The sequence below is a fragment of the Anser anser genome (genome assembly GCF_964211835.1).
Source record: "Anser anser genome assembly, chromosome: 21".
NCBI lineage: Eukaryota > Metazoa > Chordata > Aves > Anseriformes > Anatidae > Anser > Anser anser.
In genome coordinates, this window is record NC_139742.1 from 12,635,184 (window position 1) to 12,660,851 (window position 25,668).

Consider the following 25,668-nt stretch of genomic DNA (forward strand, 5'->3'; position numbering starts at 1 on the left):
GAAAGCATTTGGTAGATACTATTGTCCAAATAAAGACCTTAAAATGAAATGTGAACAAGCAGGGATATTTAGGAAACCCACCCCATTAGTGCATTTATTTGCCTGAGACCTAATTTAGGACTGATTACAGTAGTAACTGGACAGGAAACAGAAAAGAGCTAGCACTTCAAGAGTGAGCAGTATGACAAAATGAGACTATTTTCCTTTATTCTGATGAACCACTTCCAAGTTTACATTCAAGATCTCCTATTTTCCAGACAGAATTTGTGAATTGTCTAGGCAGTCTGACTGTTGTCCTCAGGTTTGGGCTTTTTCATAGTACGTATCTAATAACAAGAGAATTTATAACTGTAGAGACCTGTTTCATGACAGAGCTATTGCTGTTGGTTCTAGAAGTTATTTTTAATTATTTTTTTTATTGATTTTTCTCCCATTTTACCTTTAATTCTATAACAACCTTATACTTCTCACAGCAAAATGACTGGTGGGGTATCTTTAAGTTAAATAATTATTACAGTCATTAAACTGATTTTTGATAAAAGAGATAAGTTATGAGAAGTGTTAATATAAAAATTAAAATTATTTGAAGCGCCCTGCACATCTGTGGCTCAAATATCTACAGAAAACAGCAGAACTTATGCTGTAAAAGTCTTTCGTGTGGATCCTTAGTACGTAACAAGGTACAGCATTGTATAGCCGTTTAGGCTCTGTCAAATCAAAGTTCATCATGTTACTTCCACAGTCACATTAGGGAGAGAAGCCTAACAGTACAAGCCTACTGCTTCTGTGAGTAAGCTCAGTGTTAAGCCTAGCCATAGAATTGTCTCTTGAAATAAAGGTCCTACAGCAGAATAGTTTAAAAATTTCTTTCGATTCTGAACAGCAAACAGGCTATCCAGGATCCCTGAGGTCTTAAATGTCCCTTGGCCTTCTTTTGACCCTGTATACACCTTACATTCTTCCTTTAATGATTGACACTCAGTGGGTATGTGCCTTCAGGCATATTGAAGTTGTAGCTGCTGCTTCATCAAAGCAACTGTTTACAGCTGGTTTGAGTTGGATGCCAATAAACAGTATTCTTTTTGTCTCAAAATAAAAAGCAGCTTAAGTCCCTAATGATAACGATTTTGTTCTTTGTAGAAGGAAAAATCAGATAGGTAGGGACGGCCAGACACTCAGCTTCACAAGTCACTTTATACTCTTTATACTTACAGCTAAACTGCTTTTATCTCCTCAACTGAGTGGGCTATAGATTCTTATCATTGTGGCAGAAGTGATGAGGGTAACATCTTTAGTTGGAAATCATTGGCAACATGTGGAGAAAGCTTAAGATGTTGTCACACTTTAACTTGGTCCTGATCTGTTCAAAGGCAGTTCATACTTTCTAACTGTGCCAGCAGGTAGTGAGAGAGAGTCAAAGACCATCAGAGTAAAATAGATCATGCTTTTCTTTGGAGAGTTTATGACTTTCATAAAGTAGGTACAAAGAAACTGCAGCAGTAACTGTTATTTTCTAAATGAAGAGCTTATGTTCACCCAACCATATTTCATTAACTTGTACACCCAAGCTTCTACATTTCCTGCCTGGTTGGTGCAATGCTAGAAGCCATCTTAAATATTTTCATGCCTATTGTTAGTGAAAAGAGAACAAGAGAAATGTGTAAATCAGCTGTGCCCCTCATGTGTGACCACCTGACTTGTCCAACATAGCAGGTAGCAGGACATAGCCATGTACTGGGTTGTTTTCTGTGGAATTTGCAAAATTTCCAATGCAAGCTGTTTTGTGACTTGTGTTGATGTGAGATCCAAAAGAGTAATCATTTTCCTTCCAGCAGCAAGTAGAGAAAATGCTATCAACACTTTTAATGTTGATTCTTTGAGGGAACAGTAGAAAACAGATTTAGGACAGATCCCTCAGTGAAGCCAGACATTTTTAAAGTCTTCTTCCTTGTGAATGAAGATCCAGTCTTAGTACTGTTGGTATCAAAGTAGCTCTTTTTATTTTTTTAGTACTTGAAGCAAAAACTGACAAAGCTTCTCATCCTGTATTTATCTTTAGCAGATGATCTTAACCTCAGAATTATGGGTAAGTAAATTTCTTTCTATTACAGCAAATATTATGTTTAAAAAAATAAATAATAGTTCATAAACTTTGAAGAAAGGACAGTGCAGCCAGAGCAGGATTTTTTCAGCCAATTATTCAACAGCGCACCGAATTTTGGGGAACATTTACACAACTTTCAGAAATACCATGGGACATTTCAGTGCTTTTATAGAACAATTTCAATCAATACCAAAAGAAAGGAATGTCATATTGATATAATGAGGTGGTGACTTTGTACACCTCCTCCATAACAGGCATCTCTATTTTTTTCCTCTTTGGATGCATATTTGCATGTGTGTACTATGCATACATACACAAAACCAAAAAATGAGCAGTATTGTCCAGCTTTGTCCTACTTAGTTTTCATTTAATTAAAAAAAAAAAAAAGTTAATAAAATGTTTAGACAAACCTTTCAGTCTTGTGAGATTAAGAGCATAATCGCCTTTGCATGCCTAATAATGTTGTTGGTATCTTATGGGATTTCATTTTCACACATACAGAATGGTCCTGTGTGATATGTTTAACTGCTGGAATAACTTAAAACCTATGTTAATGTTCCAGGGAAAAGAAGGATCTGGGCATGCAACAGGGCCTTACATGTTGATGGTGATCTTTATGTATGTGTTTAGGCAGTCTCGTATACCAAATACAACTACAGATGCTGATAGCTAAGTCTTTAGGACTTAGTCTTTAGGGCTATTGAACGTATTTGGCCTTACAGAAGCTTGTAGATTTTGGTAGCTCACCGTTAATCAAGAATTCAGTTTAGAGAGCAAGTAGAGTAATCATTCATATTAGAATAATTAGACAAGTATGTTCATTTACATAAAAAAGGATGAATCAGATATTTGGAGCCTTCAAAAAAGCCTGTATTGAAAGAGCTATGTATTTTGCATCATAGTATTAGTAATGTGTAACTGACTTGATGTTAATAATAGTGATTCCATATTACGAGAATAAGTTATCCTTCCTAGGCATTTATGGACACACCCTTAGTCACCTTAGGGTTTCTATTTGTTTGTTTTTGTTTTTTCATACCAGTGTTCCTTTTCCTTTCTCAACAGTCTTCTTTTTTCCAAAGGAAAAAAAAAAAAAACTCCTGGAAAATGCCAGTGGACACTTGGTTTTGCTGATTTGTATTATCAGATGATTGAATTTTGTGGGGGAAGGACAGTAAAGAGAAACTGTGAGATGATTGCTGGAAAAAAAAAAAGTTTTCATCCATTAAAGGTCAAGCTAATAGAGCATGATTTACAGCAGAATATGGTGGGGACTTTTGTAAGATAAACAGCAACTTTTCATGTTCAGATGGAGATTCTTGGGTTAAATTGCTATCTTTGAGTTCTGAACTTGGAAAGGTATTAAAGTGGAATTAAACCTTTACACAATCCGGCTCTTGTGTCATTCAGGATTTTTTTTCGTTCTGTTTAATTGTACATCACAGCAGGGTTCTGAGTGACTGGTGCTCTAAAGAAATGAGGGGTAGGGTTAAGTCTGCAGCCCACTGCTCTCTGCTAATCCTTCTTGTTCCTTGAAGAAGGATTTACTTTTGCTGCCAGCTTGTGAAAGACTTTCCTCGTCCAGAAGAGATTGTTGTGGCTTTCCTGGGGAGGTGTGGTTGCTATAGCAGGGAGTCACGCCTGGGTATTTTCTCAGACCCTACTGGGAATGGGCCAAAAAAGAGCCGAAGAAGAGTAAAACTGGGGATTAAAAAGTAGAACAATGGGAGACAGGAAGATAGGAGTGGGAACAAATGGGAATTACAGCACCAAAAATAATGCAAAGTGACAAAAAAAGGAAATAGAAAAATAATAGCTGACAGTCTGACTGAAAAGAGAAACACTACAAAAGAACAATTTATTTTCAACAGGCAAAGAAAATAAAAGGGCATTTGGGAACTAAGACACAGGCCAGTGTGTTAAGTTTTTTTATTATTATTATTAATTTATTATTATTCTTGCTGTGTTGCAAACATATGTGCATCAAGTATTAAACAAAACTATTCCTCTTATTCCCTTTCTATATCCATCTTTTTATTACAATCTATTTATTCAAAACAAAATATTCTTGGATTTTTAACTGTATTTACTTATCTGCTGTTAAATGATATTTCTAATACTGTCTATCCCTACAGACTAAGTGTAGGATAATTCTGGTCTTTTCATATAAAATATAGATGTTTAGATAATAGCAGAAGAGAGCCAGCTCTCCACTCAAATTCTGTTCTTCAATGATTCTCAAAGGAATAATTGCTTCCAGGGAAATGCCAGTGGGCACTTCTTTTTGCTGCTGTTTACTGGAGACAAATTCTTCAGTTTCTGCCATGGCAATGCCCCTGATATAAATACCTGGTCCTGCCGCTACAGGGGCCTCGGCCTCTGCCATCATCCCACCACAGTTACATCCTTAAATTGCATTTGCCAGCTCATGGCTATGACATGAAGAGCTTATCTTTAGGATTTTCAGATGCTGCGTTTTGCTCCTAAACCCCTTTGCTCTACAAATAAAAGACAGCCTAATTCTGCAAACATCTGAACTTTTTCATCTCAGTAAAAGAAGCAGAAATTTTCATTCAGACTAAGGTTTATCACATTGCAAATAAAATTTAAAAAGAAGGCAGTCCCACATCTAACAGCAAATCTCTCTGAATGCTTTTCCTGCACCCTACTGCTTTATATATAGGAGAGACAGAGAGATGTAACAGATGAAACATTTTGTTTATGAAGTGTCTATGTTTTGTTTTATTTCACATGTTTTTGCAATATAGATAACAGATTACACCACAGAGCTCTCATTGCCTTGTGCAATAAAGATACTATAAAGCCTTTCTGGGTATTAATAATAGATTGTGTTGATGAGTTTGGAGAAGCTGGCAATAGACCCCCCACTGTAAAGACATTAACACCACAGGGCTAAGGTATCTTTCCCTTGCAAATCAGTTTCTAAATTGGCTGTGCTGATGGGTTTGGGCACAAGCTCTTGTACAGCATCAGTGCAGCAGGCACCGGAAGTTAGTTTGTTTTGTTTTGTTTTGTTTTTTACTGGCAAATAATGTTTCTTCCTATTAATGCTTTGTTGAGAGGAAAGGCCCTATGTAAATTCTTTCCCTAAGTTCTTGCCAGCCAAGAAATAACTTAAAAATTACATTTGAATTGCTTTGACATTACTATTTTTTTCTTTAAAAGTGAAGGCCAAAACAGTGAATCACCAACAGTACAGTTCCCCTGCTTATAGGGCCTTTAGGGTCAATTTTTATATAAAAATTATATTAGAAGAATTTCACTTTGTTGTTGGCAATGTAAATTCAACGGAAACTGTAAATTCAGTGTGCCACTTAGAGAAGAAGAAAGATAAGACTTCTCATCAGACTAGTGAATATTCAGTGCACTGAAGAAAGCCCTCACAGATCTATTTTATGAAATAAGGCCTCCACTGTACACAGTATAAGTCATTTCATGCACTTGAAAATCAATGAATTTGTACAGGTAGGGAATAAAGATGGATTTAGTTTAATATGTGTAAATAACTGAATGTGAATCCAAAGAAAGAAAAAAAGTAAAAAATGCTGGTTGTCAATAATGAACTTGCTCAGCAGAGATCCAGCAGACATACAAACACCCCAGCACCTATTATGCTTTCATAGCACTTTGATATAATTAATGTTAAACGAAAAGCACAACAGAAGCCTGTTTACCCTGTTTTTAATTCAAAGACAAAATAACATTATTTCCCAAATGTTTGTGCTGCGTAAAATTATAATTCTAACAAAATCATCGTATTTGTTAATCTATTAGGCTTCTAATTGCAGCCCTGACTTTATCAATTCAGTTGGAGCCCTTAACTTTTATAACAGTTTATATTCTCCAGAACAGATTAGGAGAAAATTGCAGCAATAATCTGTACAGTGCAATTGCCATGCTATAAAGAGGAATGGGAGAAGCTGGGAAGAGCAATTGGATTCCCAAAGGTGGAGCACAGTAGAGCAATATCAGTGACTTTGTAAATGAAAAATTGTTTTAATTCCCTTCTAACAGCAATAATTCGATTCTTCATAAATTTTTCCATCAAAGTGTTGTAAGGAAAAATGCTATAAAATAGAGCTGCATGGCAGTGACAGAAGGCATTGAACAAAGTGGTCAATTAAGGGATGAAAATTAAGCAAAGAGAAGAATCCGTTCTGTCACATTCCGCTTGAAGCAAGAAACTCCTCTGCACTTTACATTTTATGTTTTACTTTATAGTTAAGGAAGATGCAACTTTTCCATTCATTCTGTCCCTACTTCAGCAAGTTGCTTTTGCATGGCGGTGTTGAATTATAGGCATCCTTACATGTTTTACTGAATCCGTTAGTTGCATCTTTTTCATTCATCTTGGAACTGTGAGTTCAATCCTGGAGCCATCAGCAGGAAGAGCCCAAGGGGCCATGGAGTGCACGCTCCCCTCTGCCAATGGCAGCAGCAGCAGAGGGGGCCAGAGGCCTGGGCTCAGCTCCTCGCATGCAGGCAGAGAGCAGTGGCCGTGCAAGGGGCAGCTGTAGGGAGAGGAAACTCACCCGGGTGGAGAGTCTTCAGTAGCTGTGCCTTTTGCAAGAGCAGAGGCTGGTGTTGCTGGTCCAGCTCACAGTGCTGTAGGGCACAGAGGTTCTTGCAATGCTGTCATCCCAGTGCCCAAAGCCTTGGCAGATGCTGAAAATGGACCAAATTCTGTTCCTGTTCACACAAATGGGACCTCTTCCTTTTATTCCAGTAGGAAGGAAATCTCAAGCAGAGGGCAGTATTTTAGCAGTGTGTCTTATGCAAGTCATTGTGTGGGTCAGGCTGGCTGATGAAGGTACAAAGGACCAGTGCTCAGTGTGCAGAGCATCATAGGACTGTAGCGCTCTGGTAACACATGGGCTCGAGCTCCTGCCAGCCTCAAAGCACGTGCATGCATAGCATGGGACTGCGTTGTCTCCATCATTATTTTATCTGTTAGGTTGCTTTTGGGTGGCAGTACAGCATTTCATGTAAAAAATACAGGTCAAATGTTCACGGGGAAAAAAGGTACCTCGGTGCCACATTTTAATCTAGGAATCCACTTGCACTTTGTGAAGCATAGCTTTAAACGCAAGTGTTCATCAGTAGGTGGTATTCTTAATACAGCACCTGTGGATAGAGGGTTAATAAATACTTTTTTTCAGTCTTCCCTCTAGAAAAAAGGTGGTTTTGTGTGTGTGTGTTTTAGGTTCTCTCTATATACACTTTTTTCTAGAAACTTTTAAATTTTGCATTTTTGTACATTTTATTAATACTCAGTGAAATGGAATTAGTTTTCTTTTACTGAAGATTCATCTATGAAGTTGACTTTAATAAACTATGTAATTATTTTTTCTGCTGGGAAATATTTAAAATGAATGGTTTCTTTTTTCTTTTCTTTTTTTTTTTCCAAAGCATAAAATTATAATATTTCTGTTCTACTTTGGTGCACTCGAGATGTTTTTAATGTTCAGAATTTAGTGTAGCCAGCAAGTTTTTCTTTTTTTTATGTGCACCCATGAGCTGTAAGATGCTACAGAAATGTTCAAGTCCTATGCTTGAAAAAAACATGCATAGTATTTTCCCCAATCCATGTCATCTAAAGAACACAGAAGTATCAAAATGTTTTTTGAAGAACAAGTAATGGATGTCATTCATTAGTAATTTAATTTCTTCTCTTAATTAAACTTAGTTGTGTGAAAAGCATAAGATATTTTACTTCATTTCTAACATACTTTTTTACTATTTGAGTGCCAAGTGAACTCCCAGTTGTATATATAGGCATGATAGGGATGTCATATACCAGCTATTATCAGAAAGAAAAGCGTCAGGGTTTAAGACCGTATCTACAATATTTACAAAAGCTCATGACCATCATCTTTGCATATTTATTAAGTAAAGAAAAGGCAGGTATCTGCTGTGGTTTCTTGCAACACACAATATCAGAATAATGCAAAGGAAAATGATTTAACATTTCAGATAATTAGATGGCAGCATCTGTCCTCTCACATATATCAAAGGTGACTTAATAACTTCCTGTTTACTGCTTCATGGCAGAAGTCCAGTAAATAAACAACCTGACTGAATTAGTCTATTTTTATACCTCTGTTCTATATAACAAACCTCTTGAACCACACTTAATATGAACAGCAAATTTCATATAGTACATTGAGATCACTCAGCACAGATTAAATTAGTTATAATAAAACAATTAAAATGTATTTGCCAACAACAGGAGGAAATGAAGGACCTGTGTGAGCAATAGAAAGGTAAAGGGTGGGATGTTGGGATATTATAAGAGTAAACAGCAGAACAGTGATTCTCAGGAGCATAGCAGGGTCAAACTTACAGCAAGATAGCTACGCAAGAGATAATAAATCAGTAGTACATACTAAACACCAGATGGTTGTGCCCATGCAGGAAGGCACAACGGATCATGTAACTGTGGTTGTTCCTAAGGATTACTGATTCATCCTGACTTCACAGGGATATTCTACCAAATAAAATCTTTATGGCCTCTTCCGCTAGTGAACATTTTCATCTACTGTTTAAAGACAGGACCACGTCTTACTGTTTTCATTGCCCCCAAAATATATGCAAAATCAATTTGGTAAGTTCACCCAGTTTAAAATAGTGAATATTTTTTGATATCTAGTACTGTGAATTTGCTTCACAGTGATTGTTACAAATACTTGAATGGACAAACAGGCCATTGTTCCAAGCTTTAGCTCAGTTGAATCCCCTAAGTATTTCAGGCATAGAGACAAACACACTTAAAAACTCCTAAACTTATTGAGTTGTCTTTCAAAATTGTCCAGGCAACAGAATTTATTTATAAAACTCTTGCAATCATTGATTCAAAACAAGGTTTTCTTGTTCTGCTTTTCTCCTTTGTCCTCTTTGAACAATTTTCTTTGGAATGTTTTCGTTGTGCTTAGGAGTCAGAGATTTCCTGGGGCTTCTAATAAAGGCATTTGATTTCCACTCTCCACATACTTTAACAAGTCCAAGGATTTTGAGGTTTGACGTTAACTTAGGAGAGCTGGAGATAATCAGACGGGGGGGGGGGGGGGGGGGGTAAAAAGCCAGAGTTATGCAAATTATTTGTAAAAAAAAGTATAGAAAGTAAAAGAAATATTTCTTTAAATATGGTTGAGTAAGACAGTCTTTGTCTCAGCACATAATATCTGCATGCTCCCCATCAAATGTATTGCTTTGATTAAAAGCTGCAAAGGGGTGATCTGTAAAGTATTCCTGCTATCCTACACTTCTCAACAGGTTTATTACCATTCGTTTATAAAATGAACAGTCTAATGAGCAGTGTTTTAGGTCACAGATATCAAAGACTGGTCATTTGTCAAGATTAGTTTCCTGTTGTGAGACTGCCTTGTGCAAAAAAAAAAAGTGCATAACCCTGGATTACTTTCTGGAAGCTGAAAAAATACCAATAAACACTTTATAAGATAAATTTAATGAAAATTTTATAATCACAGAATTAAATCCACTACAGTTCAATTTGTGTGAGTGCATGTTATAATGCAAACAGTATCTGAGTACAGATTATGACTTTTTATTATGTTGACAAAGGACAATTTAGAGATATGAAGTTCATGTAGTATTGTCAGACAAATATAACTGTTAATTTGAATGATTTAATATCACATTGACAATAATGTAATTCATTATAACTAAAAGACTGCATTTGGAAACATTACTGTGAAAGCACCACCTTTCTGGCAATAGTCAATTGCCAATAAATAACATGAACTATATTCTATTTGTGTTGGACATCTTTTACTTTGTGGAAAAAAGAGAAAAAAGCACTTGATAAAGCAATATGACATAGAAGACACTAATCAGGTAAACAACACACACCATAGCACAAGGATAAGAAGAAAGAATGTTTCTATGTTCCAGTTAGAAGAAAGGTGAAGGGGCAGTGTATGCTTTCCTACTTAAAATTATTTCTAAACAGTATTATTTTTATGTTTTGCCTTTAATTGGATGGTGGCAGATTTTGCAGTTTGCTTGGGAGAAAACTGAAGACTGCTGCTGTCTTAACTAATGCAATACACCATTTATTGCAATACTAGTCCAGCCCCAGCTTCAGAGGCACTGAACCACTCATGTGCTGTCCCCTCTGCAAAAGAGCCGTAGCAGGCCTTCTGTGCCCTGGTTCCCGCAGCCTTTCCAAGGGAAGCTGCCCTTTCTCCTGCACTCAGGTGGCAAAGCAGGAAGGTTTCTGCCTGCTAGCTGCTTCCTACCTGGGCTCGCCTTGTGCTGGGGCGCAGTCCCATGGCTGCCACCCACACAGGGCTGTGGGCTGGTCCAGCAGATCTGCAGTACGGATAGTTTGGCCCAGAAAGACTTACTGCATGATCTCTTGGAGCCAGCATCTCTGCTAGTTTATTCTTTCAAAGAGAAAAAAGTCCTTATGCTTTCAGTATCTGTCAAGAGTCTGGCTTCTGTGGTCTGCCTACAAAGGAGCTTGGTGGAGCAGACATCCTACATTAACTCTTTCTGTGGAAAACCTCCGTGTGAAGTACACTGATCACTCAGCATTATTTTTATTAACAGCATGACCACAGTGCTGGAGTTTTATCATCATTATCACAGCAGTATCACAAAGGGTTTTAGACAGATCACAGTGCAGGATCACGGTCACTTTCCTTCTAAGATTTCTCATACCAAAAGCACTGATTTGAAATGCAAATGAAGTCAGGAACCTGGAAACTGTAGAAACAGAAATGGCAGCAGCATTTCTCGGTCAGGCTGTTACATCTGCAGCCCATCAGAGCTGTTACCACATGTAGGGTCTGTCCCATCCCTCCTGATAGCCATCCATTGAATTTTACTGAAGCGTACACAGGTTAACTGTCACACTAGTATAAATGAACTGATGCCAGTTAGGGGAGCCGGATGCCTTCACACCAGATTTGCTAATCTTCAGATTCTTTAAGTGTGCTCCATCATCACAACAGTCTTCAAACAAAAGATACAAGCTTAATTAAACTGAGTCAAATAGGTTTAAGAAGTTAAATAGAAACAACTTTTTTAAGTGCTTAAAATCTGTTTGCTCTTTTTTTCCCATTGTATTTTAATCCTTTCAGATATGTTATTATGTATAAATAGAAATATTTCCTGCATAGGAATTTACTAGCTAAGACATTGTAATATTTTTGTGATGCTTACTAGTTAGAACATAAAATCATATTTTCCTCTCTTAAAGTTTGTATGTAAGAGCAAAAAAACCCAAACATATAGGCAAACACAATAGACTGCAGGAAATTAAATGGCCTATATACCAGCAGTGGCTGTGGGTCCTGCATGACATCAATTTTCCTTTAATAGATTTAATTCATTATATACCCAAAAAGGAGTTGCTAAGTGTCCCTTGTATGACTTGTGCAGTGCATATCTGTCATGTTGTAGCCGTGATTGTGCAAAGATATACACCAAACCAGCAAGGTTAATAGAGTAGATCTCTTTCATCAGATCAAAAGATACAAATGTAAAAAACACACAAGGTCTTGCGCACTCCACCTTGCTTTGGATGCAGTATGCAAATGTATTTACATTTTCTTTTCCCTCTTACCCATTTTGTGACTCTGCTTTTCTGAAGAGCTAGTGGTTGCCATTTTGCTGTATTTTCTCAGCTCAGACAAAATGGAAGCTTTGGAGAACTCAGTAGCTACCACAGACTGTGTCTTCTAAAATTGATGATATTTGCCTTTTATAAAAATAAAAATTAAAAAAAAAAAAAGATAATTCTGAGGATGAAAAAGAAAGCAGCATACCTCATCCTAAAAGGTAGAATCTCCTTTTTCCTGTGAACGCATTGGTGCAGTTGTGTTAATTTTATTTTAAAAAATGTAAATATTAATGTACCTTGCACTTTGATGTATTGCCATAAGAGACACTGAATTTCAAATTACCAAAGCCACTATGTGATACAGGGACATAACTTAGCTATTCATCTTTATTTGAAGCAGCCCTCTTCCGAAAAGCTCACTTAGGGAGATTCCCAGTTGCTATTAGAAAAGCAAAATAAAATTAATCTAAATCATTCAAACTTTATCTTAGAAAATTAATGATGGATGAAAGAGGGGGTTAATAAAGGTTTAATAAGAACTAGTCTGGAATATAGCGTATATTCCAGAGCCTGTGATTATAGTGGTAATTTCGCAGATTGTATCGCTGCCTGTCTCTGCCAAAGGATGTTTCACACCATTTAAAATGCACAGTATTCTCTTTGGAGACAGGTTGGTCTGGAATAACTCAACATCCAAAGAAAAGCCATGTTATTTCACTCCTCTCTTTATCAGTTGCATGTGTGTGATTGCATGTGTGTGTCATCTTCTGCTCAGCATTAGCAATAACCTTCCACGCTTTTTTCTGTGTTCATCTGTTAACCTCCTCAGAGACAGACGATACCAGAAAGGGCAAGTCATGAAATCTATTCAGAACAGGTTAAAGTGCTGATATCAGAACTCCTGTACATAAAAATAAAAATAATAATAATAATAAAAAAAAGAGAGATCAGCGTTTTGTTTTGTTTGCCTTCTTCTAAAAAGTAAATTTAAGTAAATTTGGTTTAGAAGAAAGTTATCCAAACTCTGAGAGCACCTTAATGTTTCTTATCCTGAAGAGGAACAAAACAGTGAGACAAATCTCTAATCCAAAGTGACTGACATTTGAATAAAATGCATGCCTACAATGTTTCCAAGACTAAGGATGCAAGTTTCCCAGTGTACTAAAGTATGAGGCAAGCTGATCTGTAGTTACGTTGAAGAATTTGTTGTATTTAAATTCATGCAGTGTATGATCTGACATTCTCTTTGACTTTACTGCCTTTCTTTCTTACAGGCTGTTTGCTGCCAAGTGCAGTGGCTGCATGGAAAAGATTGCCCCAACAGAATTTGTGATGAGAGCCCTGGAGTGTGTTTACCATTTAAGCTGCTTCTGTTGCTGTGTTTGTGAACGACAGCTGAGGAAAGGCGATGAATTTGTTCTGAAGGAAGGGCAGTTGCTCTGCAAAAGTGACTATGAAAAAGAGAAAGACCTGTTGAGCTCTGTCAGCCCAGACGACTCAGACTCAGGTGAGCTTTCCCACTTCCATCCCAGCTGGAAAAACCACAAAGGTTTGTAGAGCATTTTTACAGAGAAGTATATCCATTTACACATCTACTTTCTCTATACGCAGATGCCACCCATGCAATTCACAGCGCTTAGCAGGCACAGCTGAAAATCCCCAGTCTGTTCTCCTTAACTTAATTTGCTGCTCTCTTAGTAAAGGGCAAAAATTTATTTATTTATTTATTTTTGGTCAAGATTGTGTTTTTCTATGAGAATGTAGCATGTGAATCAGACTGACTTCAAATATCCAAGACCTTGTTTAAAGTGTAGGCATACTTTCCTCCACCAAAAATTTGCTCTGATTTCAGGGAATCTTCTGCACATATACTTTCAACAGTAAGGTACAAAAATGGCAAAAGTAGAAAACATGATTTTTCAGAGTATTCCAAAATATATTTCTCTCTTCCAGTCACAGGCATTAACTTTAAGGAAAATGACAAGTACCACATACACATACTGAGAAGAATCTGAAAAAAAAAAAAAAAAAAAAAGAGAAATGGGTTTGTTCCAGCAATAGCATGAGTAGTGCAGAGGAAGCCACTGTGGCTGCACACTTGGAGAGGATGTCTGCATATCAATTCCTGTTAAAGCAGGCAAGGAGACTCACACAAAAACAAAAATAAGAATAAAAAGCAATACCATGGAGCCCATCTCTGAATGATTTCAAATACAATATTTGACTCTCCTTATCTCCACCCAGACTTCTTTCTGGTAGTATGTCTCTTCTATGCTTTCTGATCATTTGTGTTATATGTGTTATTTTGTGTCTGAGCTTCATTCTTGTGTAAACCCAGGAGGCAATCTACATACTGACTCAAGGATAGCTGCTCCATGGTTTGTGTGCTACACGTGGTACAGAAGTGAGGCATGCGAAGCTTGCCTGTTATGGATTGTCAAGGATGTCTCCTACAGGTCCTACACTGTTCCTGATGAGTGCAAACTCAAGGGGTTTGAACTGTCCAGGTTCCAGGGTTGACAGGTTCAATACCTCATTAAAATGCACTGCTGCTAGTCTACAGTGCGAAGTAACCTCTCCCTTTATGGGGACCTAGGGTTTGAACAGTATGATTACAAGTCTGCACCACCTGGCCTGGGGTCTGAGGCAGAGGATCACCATACTGTGCAAAAAGAACTTTTACCTTCTCCTAAAGAAGGAAGTGGAGTCCTCACAACTGACAGCAGCTGATGGGTGTTTTCCCCAAGTTCTCTGCAGTGAGGGAGAAATGAATACTTCCTGTCCTCCACCCACTTCCTAAGGGAAGTTTTGAAAGGGTGAGCAAAGATGCTTGCTGTCTGTCTGGGGCTGAGAGCAGAGTACTGCACAGGATAAACAGTTCACACACTGGATGTGGGTTCTCCAGTCCAAAATCCAGAGTATCTGGCTGCTGTTACAGTGAGGACTGGGTGTCAAGCTCAAGCATTCCCAGGAGAGACAGGATTCCTCCTTCCTGTGCTGTGTATACTCACCAAGACTGGAAACTTTGCATTGCAGTGTGCTCTGGCTGAGTTCAAGACTAGAGACAGTGTGTATGCAGACTGCTGCCAGTCATCATAATTGCTCATTTGTTTCCCAAGAAAATGTCTCAGAAAATCAACAATTACCATTCCATTAAGCATACAAATAACACAAATGTTTGCCTGTAGTTTGGGAAAATACATTATTCCAATTTCACTAGGAATAGTAATTATACTTAGTCTCTAATCTGAGAGCCATATTCACCACATTGCTCAAATTTATATTTTTGTGTCATGAACGCTGTAAGACAAAGGTCACTGCTGACTCAGCAGGATGTGCAGGGCCAGAGCCTTTCTAAATCTCATGTCACAGGGTTTGGTCTCTGTGAATTTGCCTGAGGTGTGTGAGTTTCCTATTTGCCTTTCAGCGTGTTTTACCATCACCAGCTTCAGCAACCTGCTGCAGGCTGTCTGTACCCAGACAAACCCCTTTGAGAAGACCAGTGAGCAGGGCTGTACCCAGTCCTGCAGTGATGAGTGTGGTAATCCTGCTCCTCCCCTGCTGTTCTTGCCAGCAAGTGCAAGTGTGCCATGCTGGGACTGGTGGTTGCTGTTTGCCAGCTGCCTCTGTCTGAGGGCTACATCTGGCACAGATGTGTACTCCTTCACTACTAGATTTTGTATTTTGTGATCAGATGGGCAGTACGCTGCCAAAGCAGTACAAACTAAGCTTGGTTTCAACTTCATTTTCACTTGGCACAAGGCAAGGGGTAGTTTCTTACTCCTGGAGATGCTTTTCTCCCCATTATTCTCTGTTAGCCAAACCCAACCTGAAAAACAAGTTAACAAATTAAATGGGATGTTTCATCTCCCATTGTCTAATACATTGAAAACATAGATCTCACAAATGCCTGTGTGAGAGCAAATGATCTCACATACCCCTGGCTGAGTATGTGTCCTTCTCCAATCAAATATTTATCCATTGGACACAAAAGTAACTCTCCAATGAGCAATATTAATCCTCACAAACCTTTCCTTAGAAATGGCATGCTCGAAAGTTAATAATGTCATGGTTATTAAAATGACTGAACTTCTCTTTAATCATTAGGAAAAAGATGCTTATTAAAGTAAAAGGTGATTAGATTGCTAGGTACATAATAATCAGACCTTAAAATGAATTAAAGTCTAATTTGTTAATTCCCCAAACGTCATCTTTGAGTATATCAAAATTGCAGCGTGTTTCTTAAGGCTGAAGTCCCTAGAATAGTATATTAATGTTTTCTGGAAGAAAAAAAAACAGTAGTCTGATAAAATAAAATATACCATGTTGAAAAGTTTTTCACATCAGAATTTATACTTACTCTTCAAACTTTACCACTGAGATTGAAATTTCCAGTACAATATACTAACACACATCATATCACCAGATCATAAGAATATTTAGAATCTAACCATAGAAAATACAAATAATCTATTTATTCTACACAGGCACATCTATATTTATTTGTATTTGCCAAGCAAGATAAATTTGTGCATGCACATGTAGACACATTGTAATATGCAGAGAAAGGATACTGATGTTTTCCATGGGATGCAGAAATGAGAGGGCAAAGAATATATTTAATATTATCTCCAGAGCTTCAAAATATTCAAAACAATAACTGGAATCTACGCTATATTTAGTGAAACAGACCTTAAGATATTTTGGGAATATTTGCATTTACACTGTTTTGCTTCCCTAGCACCTCTCTGAAACTAGTGCTCTAGGAGAAGATGCAGCTATTCTGTGAAGGGAAAGTGTTGGAAAGCTAGTTGGTGTGGCTGCAAGTGTCAGCAGGTGAGGGTAGATCAGACCAAGAAATGCTGGAAAGGCACCAAGTCTATCAGTGCCCGGTTCCTGGAGATACTGAAGCACATTCTGAGTTTCCACCCCCTGGTTAGTCCCATGCCCTCAATTTAAACTTAGCTCATTTTTCTGCTTTTGTGAAATTTGATTTAGGCAGTGTACACACATTTAAGAGAATTTAAGTAAATTTAAGTCTTCAAATAAACATAGGATAATAGTTGAACCTGTTGACAAGTTTGCAGCTGAAGAGTAGTTCTCACACAGGTTGTTATCTTGGTGGAATAAGCTCGGTTTTATATTCTTTTTATTTTTCACCAGTTAAAAGTGATGATGAAGATGGAGATGTTAAACCCACCAAAGGACAAGTAACCCAAGGAAAAGGAAGTGACGATGGGAAAGACCCAAGGAGACCTAAACGGCCAAGGACAATACTTACTACACAGCAGAGACGAGCATTCAAAGCATCCTTTGAAGTGTCTTCCAAGCCCTGTAGGAAGGTAGGTGCATCATCAGGGACCACCAGTAAGCTCTGACACCAGGCCATGATGGTGACAGGGTCAGGCCACAGGTCCACGTAGGCCCCTGCCCCTTCCCAGGCCAGCATCAGGTACCCTGTGGTGAATGTAGAAAACCAGGCCAGCATATGGCAGTACTCACCCAAATTCCTTCTTATCTTTAAGCAGTTAGTAGCTTGGGATCAGCACAATGTTATTTCTGGGTATTCAGAATGTAACTTAGACTGATTCCTGTGGAGCAATGCTGTTTGCTTCTTGTAAAACATGTAGTAGTCACGGACAGTCAGAGCCTGGGTAAACAAGGGTCTTTGTGCCCTTCTCCTTTCCACCACAGAGGGAGTCACTATCCAGCGAGGTGGGTGCACAACCCTAGTCCCACTACTTGTCCTTCCAGTCCTGTTTTTTCATGAAAATTAACCATGGTGTTAATCTCAGTTATAGCAGCTAGGGAAAGGTATGATGAAGCTGATGAAAATCAAATGTCTGAAAAGCCACCTAGGTAACGTTTCCTCCTAAATTTGATTGGGAAAAAATGGAGTTGGATCCCCAAAATTGTCATTGTTGGAAAAAGTGACATTCTCTTGCAGATGTACAAAGTATATCTCTTGGGACAGTGCAATGTGCCTTGTTTTCATTTTAAAGTATCAAGTTCTGCTTAAAAAACATGAAAAGTGTTCATACTAAATTTGTAATTTTTATACAGAACTCATTTATGGGTAAGACAAAAGTTTTGAAATGAGTTAGTATAATTTTACACAGATCAGAGTATTTGTTTAGTATTTATGAAACTGGTAGTGGTATGAAGGGCAGAACTTGCACAAACTGCAAAAATATGAGGGATTTAAAAAAATTAATTCTGTACCTGAAATTTTTATTGTAAATACAAACATCTTTCTCTTAATGTAACTTACTAGATGTAAAATAATAATAATAATAATTTCAAAAATTACATCATTAAACATTTCTTCCTTCAGGTCAGAGAAACACTAGCAGCTGAAACAGGACTCAGTGTGCGAGTTGTCCAGGTCTGGTTTCAAAACCAAAGAGCAAAGGTAGGTTGTTTGTCATGTTCTCAAATGTAGAATACAAATTGTCCTGCAATAGAGATTCATTTCTCCTCCCTGAGTTGTTGTACATATCACAAAGATCCTAGGGACTAAACTATACACATTTTTCATTCTCTGCTTTCTACATCCATAAGAGAAGGGCCACTTTCAAACATAAACATTGAGTTCTTGTCCTCAAAGCAACACAATGTTGGGAGTAAATTTTGCATGCAAATATGAAGTAGAAACTGAAATGTTTAAGCTTAGAAAATAAACTGAACCCACAGTGATATGTGCATGAATATAAGTGGTCTGTATTAATTGATTTGATATTTGCAAAGAATTTTGAAAGGAAGAAAATGTTTCATTCAGACCGATGAAATTGTTCTGTTCTTCCTCTTTTATTCAGATGAAAAAGCTAGCACGAAGGCATCAGCAGCAGCAGGAGCAACAAAACTCCCAGCGACTAGGGCAAGGTAGGTGATTTGTGATGGAGGTAAAGCAAGGGGAAAAGAATCTGCAGGATTTCTCAAAGTGCCATTCCCACATGGGTGCATAATGTCTTGGAACAGCCATACATGGCATTCACAGCTCTGTAGGTAATGTGCGCCATCATCTGTGGAAGCACACACAGCAGCTGTGTACAAGTGCTTGCCATGGGTTATCCCGAAGTCCTCCCAGGGGGCCAGACCCTGGAGGTGCTTACACAGAAGCTGTTACCACCTCCCTAGAAGAAATATGTGGTACAGAGGAGCTTTCACTGGAGGAAATCTCCTGGAGGCCCACTCCAGGAAGATCCCCCAGTTAGCTTTATTTTCTCATGAAGAAAGGGAACCATGAACAGCTGGGCATCTGCTGACTGCCTGCAAGGGCATCAACATTGCTGCTGCCCTCCTGTGCCCAAGATCATTCGGCAGGACTTGCACAGAGGTGCTAGGGCTTGTCCTGCTTCTTCATGGATGCTGTTAAGGAGCAGCATCCCAAGGCCCTGCAGCCTCATATCCTCTTCTTTACACAGAGCATCAAAACTGTCCTGGTGTTCAGGATCATGGTCTATAAGCAGCACATGAGGCTGTTCTGCATGCTGTCAAGGAAGCACTTATTGATTGCTCAACATGATATCCACTCCAGCTTAGGGAATCATTGTACTGTTGCTGAATTAGCAGTATTAGGCTGGCATCAACAGGCATTAGATGTTATAAGGGCTATGCCAGACACAGGAGACTTTGGGAAGAGATGGTCAAGCACCCAGGAACTCCATAATTATGTAGTCAGAGATTACAAGTCTCTCAATTTACTGTTGAAGGTTGTACTCCCAGACAAGATTGGGAATGCTCCTCTGCATGGCACCTATCTGTATTCCCTCTGATCTCGTGTTCAGTAATGCCACCAATACTACTGTCTGCAGCCTCTTTGTTGCTAAGCAGTGACCGTGCCCTCCTGTGTCTTCTGCAGAAGTAATGTCTAATCGAATGGAAGGGATGATGACATCTTACACACCACTTGCACCGCCACAGCAGCAGATTGTAGCAATGGATCAAAGCAGTTATGGCACAGACCCATTTCAGCAGGGTCTTACCCCTCCACAAATGCCAGGCGACCACATGAATCCTTATGGTAAGGCAAGCATCATTCTGCTGCATCAGAAATAGCAGGGTTTGTATGCAGGTTCACACTACAAAGGTTCAACAGAGTTACTTGCTTTTATAATATTTTTTTCTGGGATTTGTACCAGTCAGTTTTGTGTGTATGTTTTCATGCACACATAAGCGGGTAGAAGAGAGCTTATCCCAGGCTCCAGACACCCTTCAAAGCTACTTCACAGTATAGTTTTGATAAAGGATAAAAACAAGCATCAATACCTCTCCAGCTCCACTTTTTTAAATCACTATCCAAGACATCTAAAAATAAACAGAGACAAATTCTATTTCCCTCACAATTTTTTCCCCTTCCTAGAAGCTCTGGGAAAGTAATGCTTTGAAAAGTTGTCTAATAAGGATAAGTAATCTATTTATTCCAGAATAAATGACCACCCCTCTCAGATCCCTCAGATTGGATGCATGGATTTGTTAAAGAGCAATTCTTGAGCTACTGAGAGATATATCACCACAGGACATTTCTCCTGCATAATTATATTCTCTGTCCAAACTCAAGATGATGGTTTGGTTTTATAATTTCCTGCCCATACAACATCAAGTGAATAGGTACACCAAATGCATCATGAGCATTAAATGCCTAATAATTGATTCTGGACAATTGCAGTGTGGCATTTAAACAAAACTTGAGAGGTTTTCTTGGACTGTGATTATTGGCCTTGCTATTGCCCACAAGGGCCTGTTACATCAGACTCTTTTGTATTGACCAGGAGCACTTCATTGCAGAGTTACATGTGCACATCACTTTCATGAGCATGGATTGCACAGACCAACAAGAAATCTGGCTTGGGTCCGTGTTATTACTTTTTTCCACTGAGGCAAGTCCACAGTGCACACCAGGCAATTTGGTAAATACTGTAAGGAGCTGAGGATATTTGAAGTGCAAATGAGCATTAGACAGCTTGTGATTTTGTTGCTAACAATGTGCTTGGCAAATTCTAAGCAAAACTCATTTGGAAGCATGTTCTGTGTTTTAAAACCAATGCAGGAATTAAAAGAAAGCCATTTTAAATGAAGGCATAAGGAAAAAAAAACATTGTAACACTTTTCTAAAGCTCACATTACTTGAGCTAGAGCTCTTTCTGGTACCTTAAGATATGAAGTAAGCTGAAATTCTAGTTGCTAAGGGAAATAAATGGTGCTGTGTTCCAAACCAGCCCCCAGCGAGTGGAATTTTCTGACAAGAAAGCATGTTTACAACTGTAGCTCATTTGAGGCCAGGGAAGTTGGGCCTCCTCCTGGGTCCTGTCGTGTTTGTCGACCTGCCTTTTACCTTATGTGTGAATGAAGACCATTACTGGTTTTGGTCCTCAGGCTGCTTTTTCCTGTTGTTGGGCTCTTAGCGTCTGGTCCTCCTTTCCTCCACGGAGCCCCCGCAAGTGCTGAATCCCAGCTCAAGGAACGCCAGGGACCTTCTCCCCTGACACCATTTGCTTATGTTGTCAGCCAAGACCTGCTTTTGTACTGTTGACTGGGGCATAAATTAGATACTGGCAGGTTTCTGCACTTCTAAGTGGTATTGCTGACAGTTGAACTTTGCAAGTTGATTGCTAGCCTTTCTCTTTATAGGTCAGATGCTTAGAGCCAACTTATGTTAACATGCCAAAACAAAACCAGGAGCATTCCATTTTGCTGCAGTGTGCAACATATGAGCATCCATGTATACTATGTCCTTCTCTGGCTGCACAGAATACAGCTTAACATATACATTTCATTTACAGGAAACGACTCCATTTTTCATGATATCGACAGTGATACCTCTTTAACTAGCTTGAGCGACTGTTTTCTTGCCTCTTCTGAAGTTAACTCCATGCAGGCTAGAGTAGGAAACCCCATTGACAGGCTGTACTCTATGCAGAGCTCATATTTTGCCTCATGAAAATAAAAGAAAAGAAACAGCCGGCGTATATTTAGCCAGTGACTTTTTCCAGTGCAGACTCTACAGCCATATGTTGCCCAGCTCTTCCTTCACAGTGACTCCTGCCGCCTCTGGACTGCAAAGAGCATTTTTAGGAAGACTATATCTGTATGCATATATGTATGTATGTATATATATATCAATACCTACCTACTTACATACATACATATATAAACAAAACACATCCACTGGTCCCATACCCTTGATTCCCAGCTTGCACCAGATCAAGAGAGAAGCGTGGAAGGAACAGAAGACCCTGCTCTTCAGCAGCCTTTTTTTTTTTGGTTTGGTTTGAGCTCATCGTTGTAAAGGAAATGGATTTTGCAGAAAGCTAGACCTTTTCCTCCTTTCTCTCTCCCTTTCTTTTGGATGTTTAATTTTTTTTAAGCCACTGATACTGACATCGGTCAACCACATGAAAAATAAATCAAAGAAACTGGAGATTCCTCCCTTTTCTTACTGCATGATTCATACTATGTTGTGGATAAATTGCCATTTGAACTGTGAGAAGTTAATGTAAATGTGACGTTCAACATTTGTTTCCTTTCTACACTTTTTTTACATAATCTAGATCTGCTGATTAGTTTATAGCCCTTATACATATGATACTGAGGAAACTGGTTAACAGTTATATTTATGGAGAAAGCCAGTGATTTTGTAATAAGAAAGGTCTATGACCCTGGAGAGGAGATGCATGTTAGGGACAGAGGCATTTAGGTTAGTATTGATCTTTATTAATTAAAACTAAAGGTGCTTACAAGACAGAGTTTTATTTATTATTTTTTTTTTTGCAGTGTGAGAATAAAACATTTACTTTTGTTTGTAAGTATTTCAGTGCCAAATTCCAAGTCTAGGCTATGACTGGCAAACATGTTGTTCATTCTGTTCTGTTTATTTGTTTTGCATGAGGCATAAATGTGCTATTCTCCATTGTCCATCTGGAATAATTAAGCACTCCTTTAGTTAATTATCTTGCTTCAGCAAGAATCTATGATATACAGTTCTAGCCTGAACCATCAGAAGTCCTGAAATGTGCACCAGCTAGGAAGGAAAAAAAAAAAAGTAGGAGAGAGATCACAATGGGAGGTTTAGATATACTGAGCTGTAATCTAACAGAAATACTGCAAGTTTCATGCTGATTTACTGTATTTACAGTAAATACTCCAACTAACCTTTTAGTAGTGCAAATGGAAGAACAAGAAATGCATAAATTGAAGGAAATGACCCAGATGAAGTTTGATCATCTCAGATGCTGAAGCTTGAGCATATGTCATATAGGTTTTCATAGGGCATAAAATATCATAAATAATAATAGCATAGTTATAAATATTGCCTGGTGATAATTATAATGTGGAGAGGCAGACAAGTACAGTCATGGTTCTTAGTGGAGAAAACTTCATGGGGAAAATTTGCCAGGGTAATATCAGTAATTATAGGGTGTGTTCAAAATAGAGCTCATGGGGAAAGATTGGCAGGATAGGCCCTTTCTGAAATAAATACCTTTACTATATTGACCATAATATCCAAAAACAAGCCAAAGTGTTGGTTAATCTGATTCCTTTGGGTGAGGACTGGCAGCAGCTCAGAGCAGCAGCCTCCTGGGGAGGCGCAGAGCATTCCATTCACAGGCGTGCAGACACTCCCTGGGACCCTGACCCTGGCCAAGGGGTGCTATTCCTGCGTGGGGATGGAAGGAGTGCACCCACTGCACCCAGCCCCAGAGCTCCTCTGCCCACAGAGCCTGGTTCTGCTGGGCAGCCACGCGCCCCTTCGCCCATGCAGCAGGGCTCTCCCTGCACCCCAGAGGGAGGGATGACATGGATAGGTGGTAGGTCCAAGGGAACAGGTAAGATCATGTTCTTCTCCAATATGAAGATGCGGACCGAGAGCGTCAGAGGTTTAGTGAGAAAGCAAATTTCTGTCTTTGAGATAAGCCCATGCATCTTCACACTGTGATGAGGCTAGCACTAGGGGAGAAGACTACATGCATACACTGCAGCAGAGCTAAGCACAGACCTGGAGGTAAACCCCTCCTGCTGCAGAGCAGTGGCCAACTCACCACCTGCCTCATACAGGGCCCTTCATGTGTGAAGGAACCAACATCCCTGTGTGGGGTGATGCTCCCCTTCCTGTAGGTGCCTATTTTATCTCTCCAAGGAGCCTGCCACGCCCAGGGAGGTGGGTCTGTTACTTTTGCTAGTAACCATTCTCTCACTTTCTGGTAGGGATGTGTTTTTTTAGTTGAAGGTTGTGAGCCCCTGGATATGTTTTGAAATTGGAAGAATTTTCTTTTCGCAGCCATTCTTCCCTTTCTTTGCATGTCAAGATAAATAACAATTTCCTTTCTCTCTTCATGATAGCAAACATAAAGAACTCAGGTGAGCTATACTGCTTGCAGGGCAGAAGGCAAGCACTTTTCATGTAGCACATTATAAACATTTATAACCACCAATCTCAATGAATTCATAATATTTTCCTCCCCATCCTCCTCCTGTGCTCATCCAGAGTCATAGAAAAGCGTGTTCACCATCTCAAACATACTGGGTTTATAGACTAGACATAAATCTTGCTTTGTCCCTCATTCCTGGCAGGACCAAAATGGCATTTATTGTATACAGAGACTTAAGTGATAACAATAATGTGTCCTACAGTTTGGAGAACTGTCTTGTCCCAACTCTACCTCTGCTTCTGGGCTGGTTGTTGAAAATACAATTGATTTCCAAGGTAAAGAATCCAATATCCCGTTTGATAGCTGAAGTAACCATAATCTTTTGCTGTTCTTTAGATGGTTGTTTGCTACCTTTTTTTTCTTTCATTGCAATGTACCTGTACATACCATCTCCTTTTCCCTTGGTGTGTTGTATGATGATGCCTTAGCTGTTTGTTCCCCCATTTTCTACCACCTCTGGTGCCACAGACACTACACAGTCAAGCCATCTGGCATGCATAATGCTTCCCTTGCCACTGTGGATTGCTGCTGGTCAAGGGAAGGAATGCATGGTCAGTGATTTCCAGCAGACCCATTAAATCTGGCAAAGGCCAAAGTTCATTAAAGCAAAATAAATGTCACTTTTTTGTGGAATGAATTATCCTACTGGAGTGTGATCATTGTGGTTTTAACCTGGGACCTGCAGTAAAAGATTATATAGCAACCTCTGACCTTTTTGATTTCTGTTTTACTCTTCTGTTGTCAAGGGAAATGTCACCAATCAGGTGAAAGTAAAATGTTTAATGGTCCATATCACAGTAATATCTTATTCTGAGTCAAATTGATAAACCCTTGCCAAAAATTCTTAGCATCTGGCACTTCTACGGAAACCACAAACAATGATTGCACATATGGGAGCTTGAAGGTTAGAGGTCATGACAGCAGTTTATTACATGCACCTTACAGTGATCATTTTCCCTAGGAAATTAACCCTTTTCTAATATAAATGCATCAAGTGAACTCTTCGTGGTGTTCCAATCATTGTTTTGGCTAAGCAAGGAATACGTGTTAAGCTAAAGTGGTGACAAGATGCAATTAAGTAAAAGATGATTGATTAGGTTTCAGTGTTTGCTCGATAATGTTTAAAAAAGGTTACTGTGAGATAAGAATGAATACACTAAGTAATAGCTTCCTCAGAGGTCTTTATTGTGCAATTACAAGATCTGTTCATAAAAGCAATGGTAGCACACACAGTTTTTCCTGCCTTCATGAATGGTTACTGAACAGTGTGGTCATTGAACCCACCAACTGGCTCTCAGCTGAGCAGCAGCATATTTCCATTGAGTGGTTGAATGTCAAGGGAATGATTCCTACCATGTACTGCTCCTTTCAGCCCCCCCTGTTTTTCACAATACTGTGGGATAAAACCCGTATTCTAAGCAGTTAGGGGGCTGGCAGTAAATGTGTTTAGTCACAACATGAAAGACAGTTATGTTGCTGTAAGTAAAAATATAGTGGTTGCACTCACTAAGATTGAAACTGCATCCTAG

General features: G+C 38.9%; 1 protein-coding gene across 1 annotated transcript in view; it reads left to right on the forward strand.

The window, feature by feature from the left end:
• The window catches only part of LMX1B (LIM homeobox transcription factor 1 beta), a 109,162-nt gene extending 84,084 nt beyond the window's left edge, over positions 1–25,078 (forward strand). Inside the window, exons 3-8 of the mRNA XM_083807756.1 lie at positions 12,986–13,218; positions 16,875–17,053; positions 18,046–18,123; positions 18,527–18,593; positions 19,573–19,734; positions 21,494–25,078. Of these exons, the coding sequence (XP_083663882.1) occupies positions 12,986–13,218; positions 16,875–17,053; positions 18,046–18,123; positions 18,527–18,593; positions 19,573–19,734; positions 21,494–21,651 (877 nt within the window). The 3' untranslated portion in view covers positions 21,652–25,078. The remainder of the gene's footprint in view (positions 1–12,985; positions 13,219–16,874; positions 17,054–18,045; positions 18,124–18,526; positions 18,594–19,572; positions 19,735–21,493) is intronic.
• The last annotated feature ends 590 nt before the right edge of the window (positions 25,079–25,668 follow it).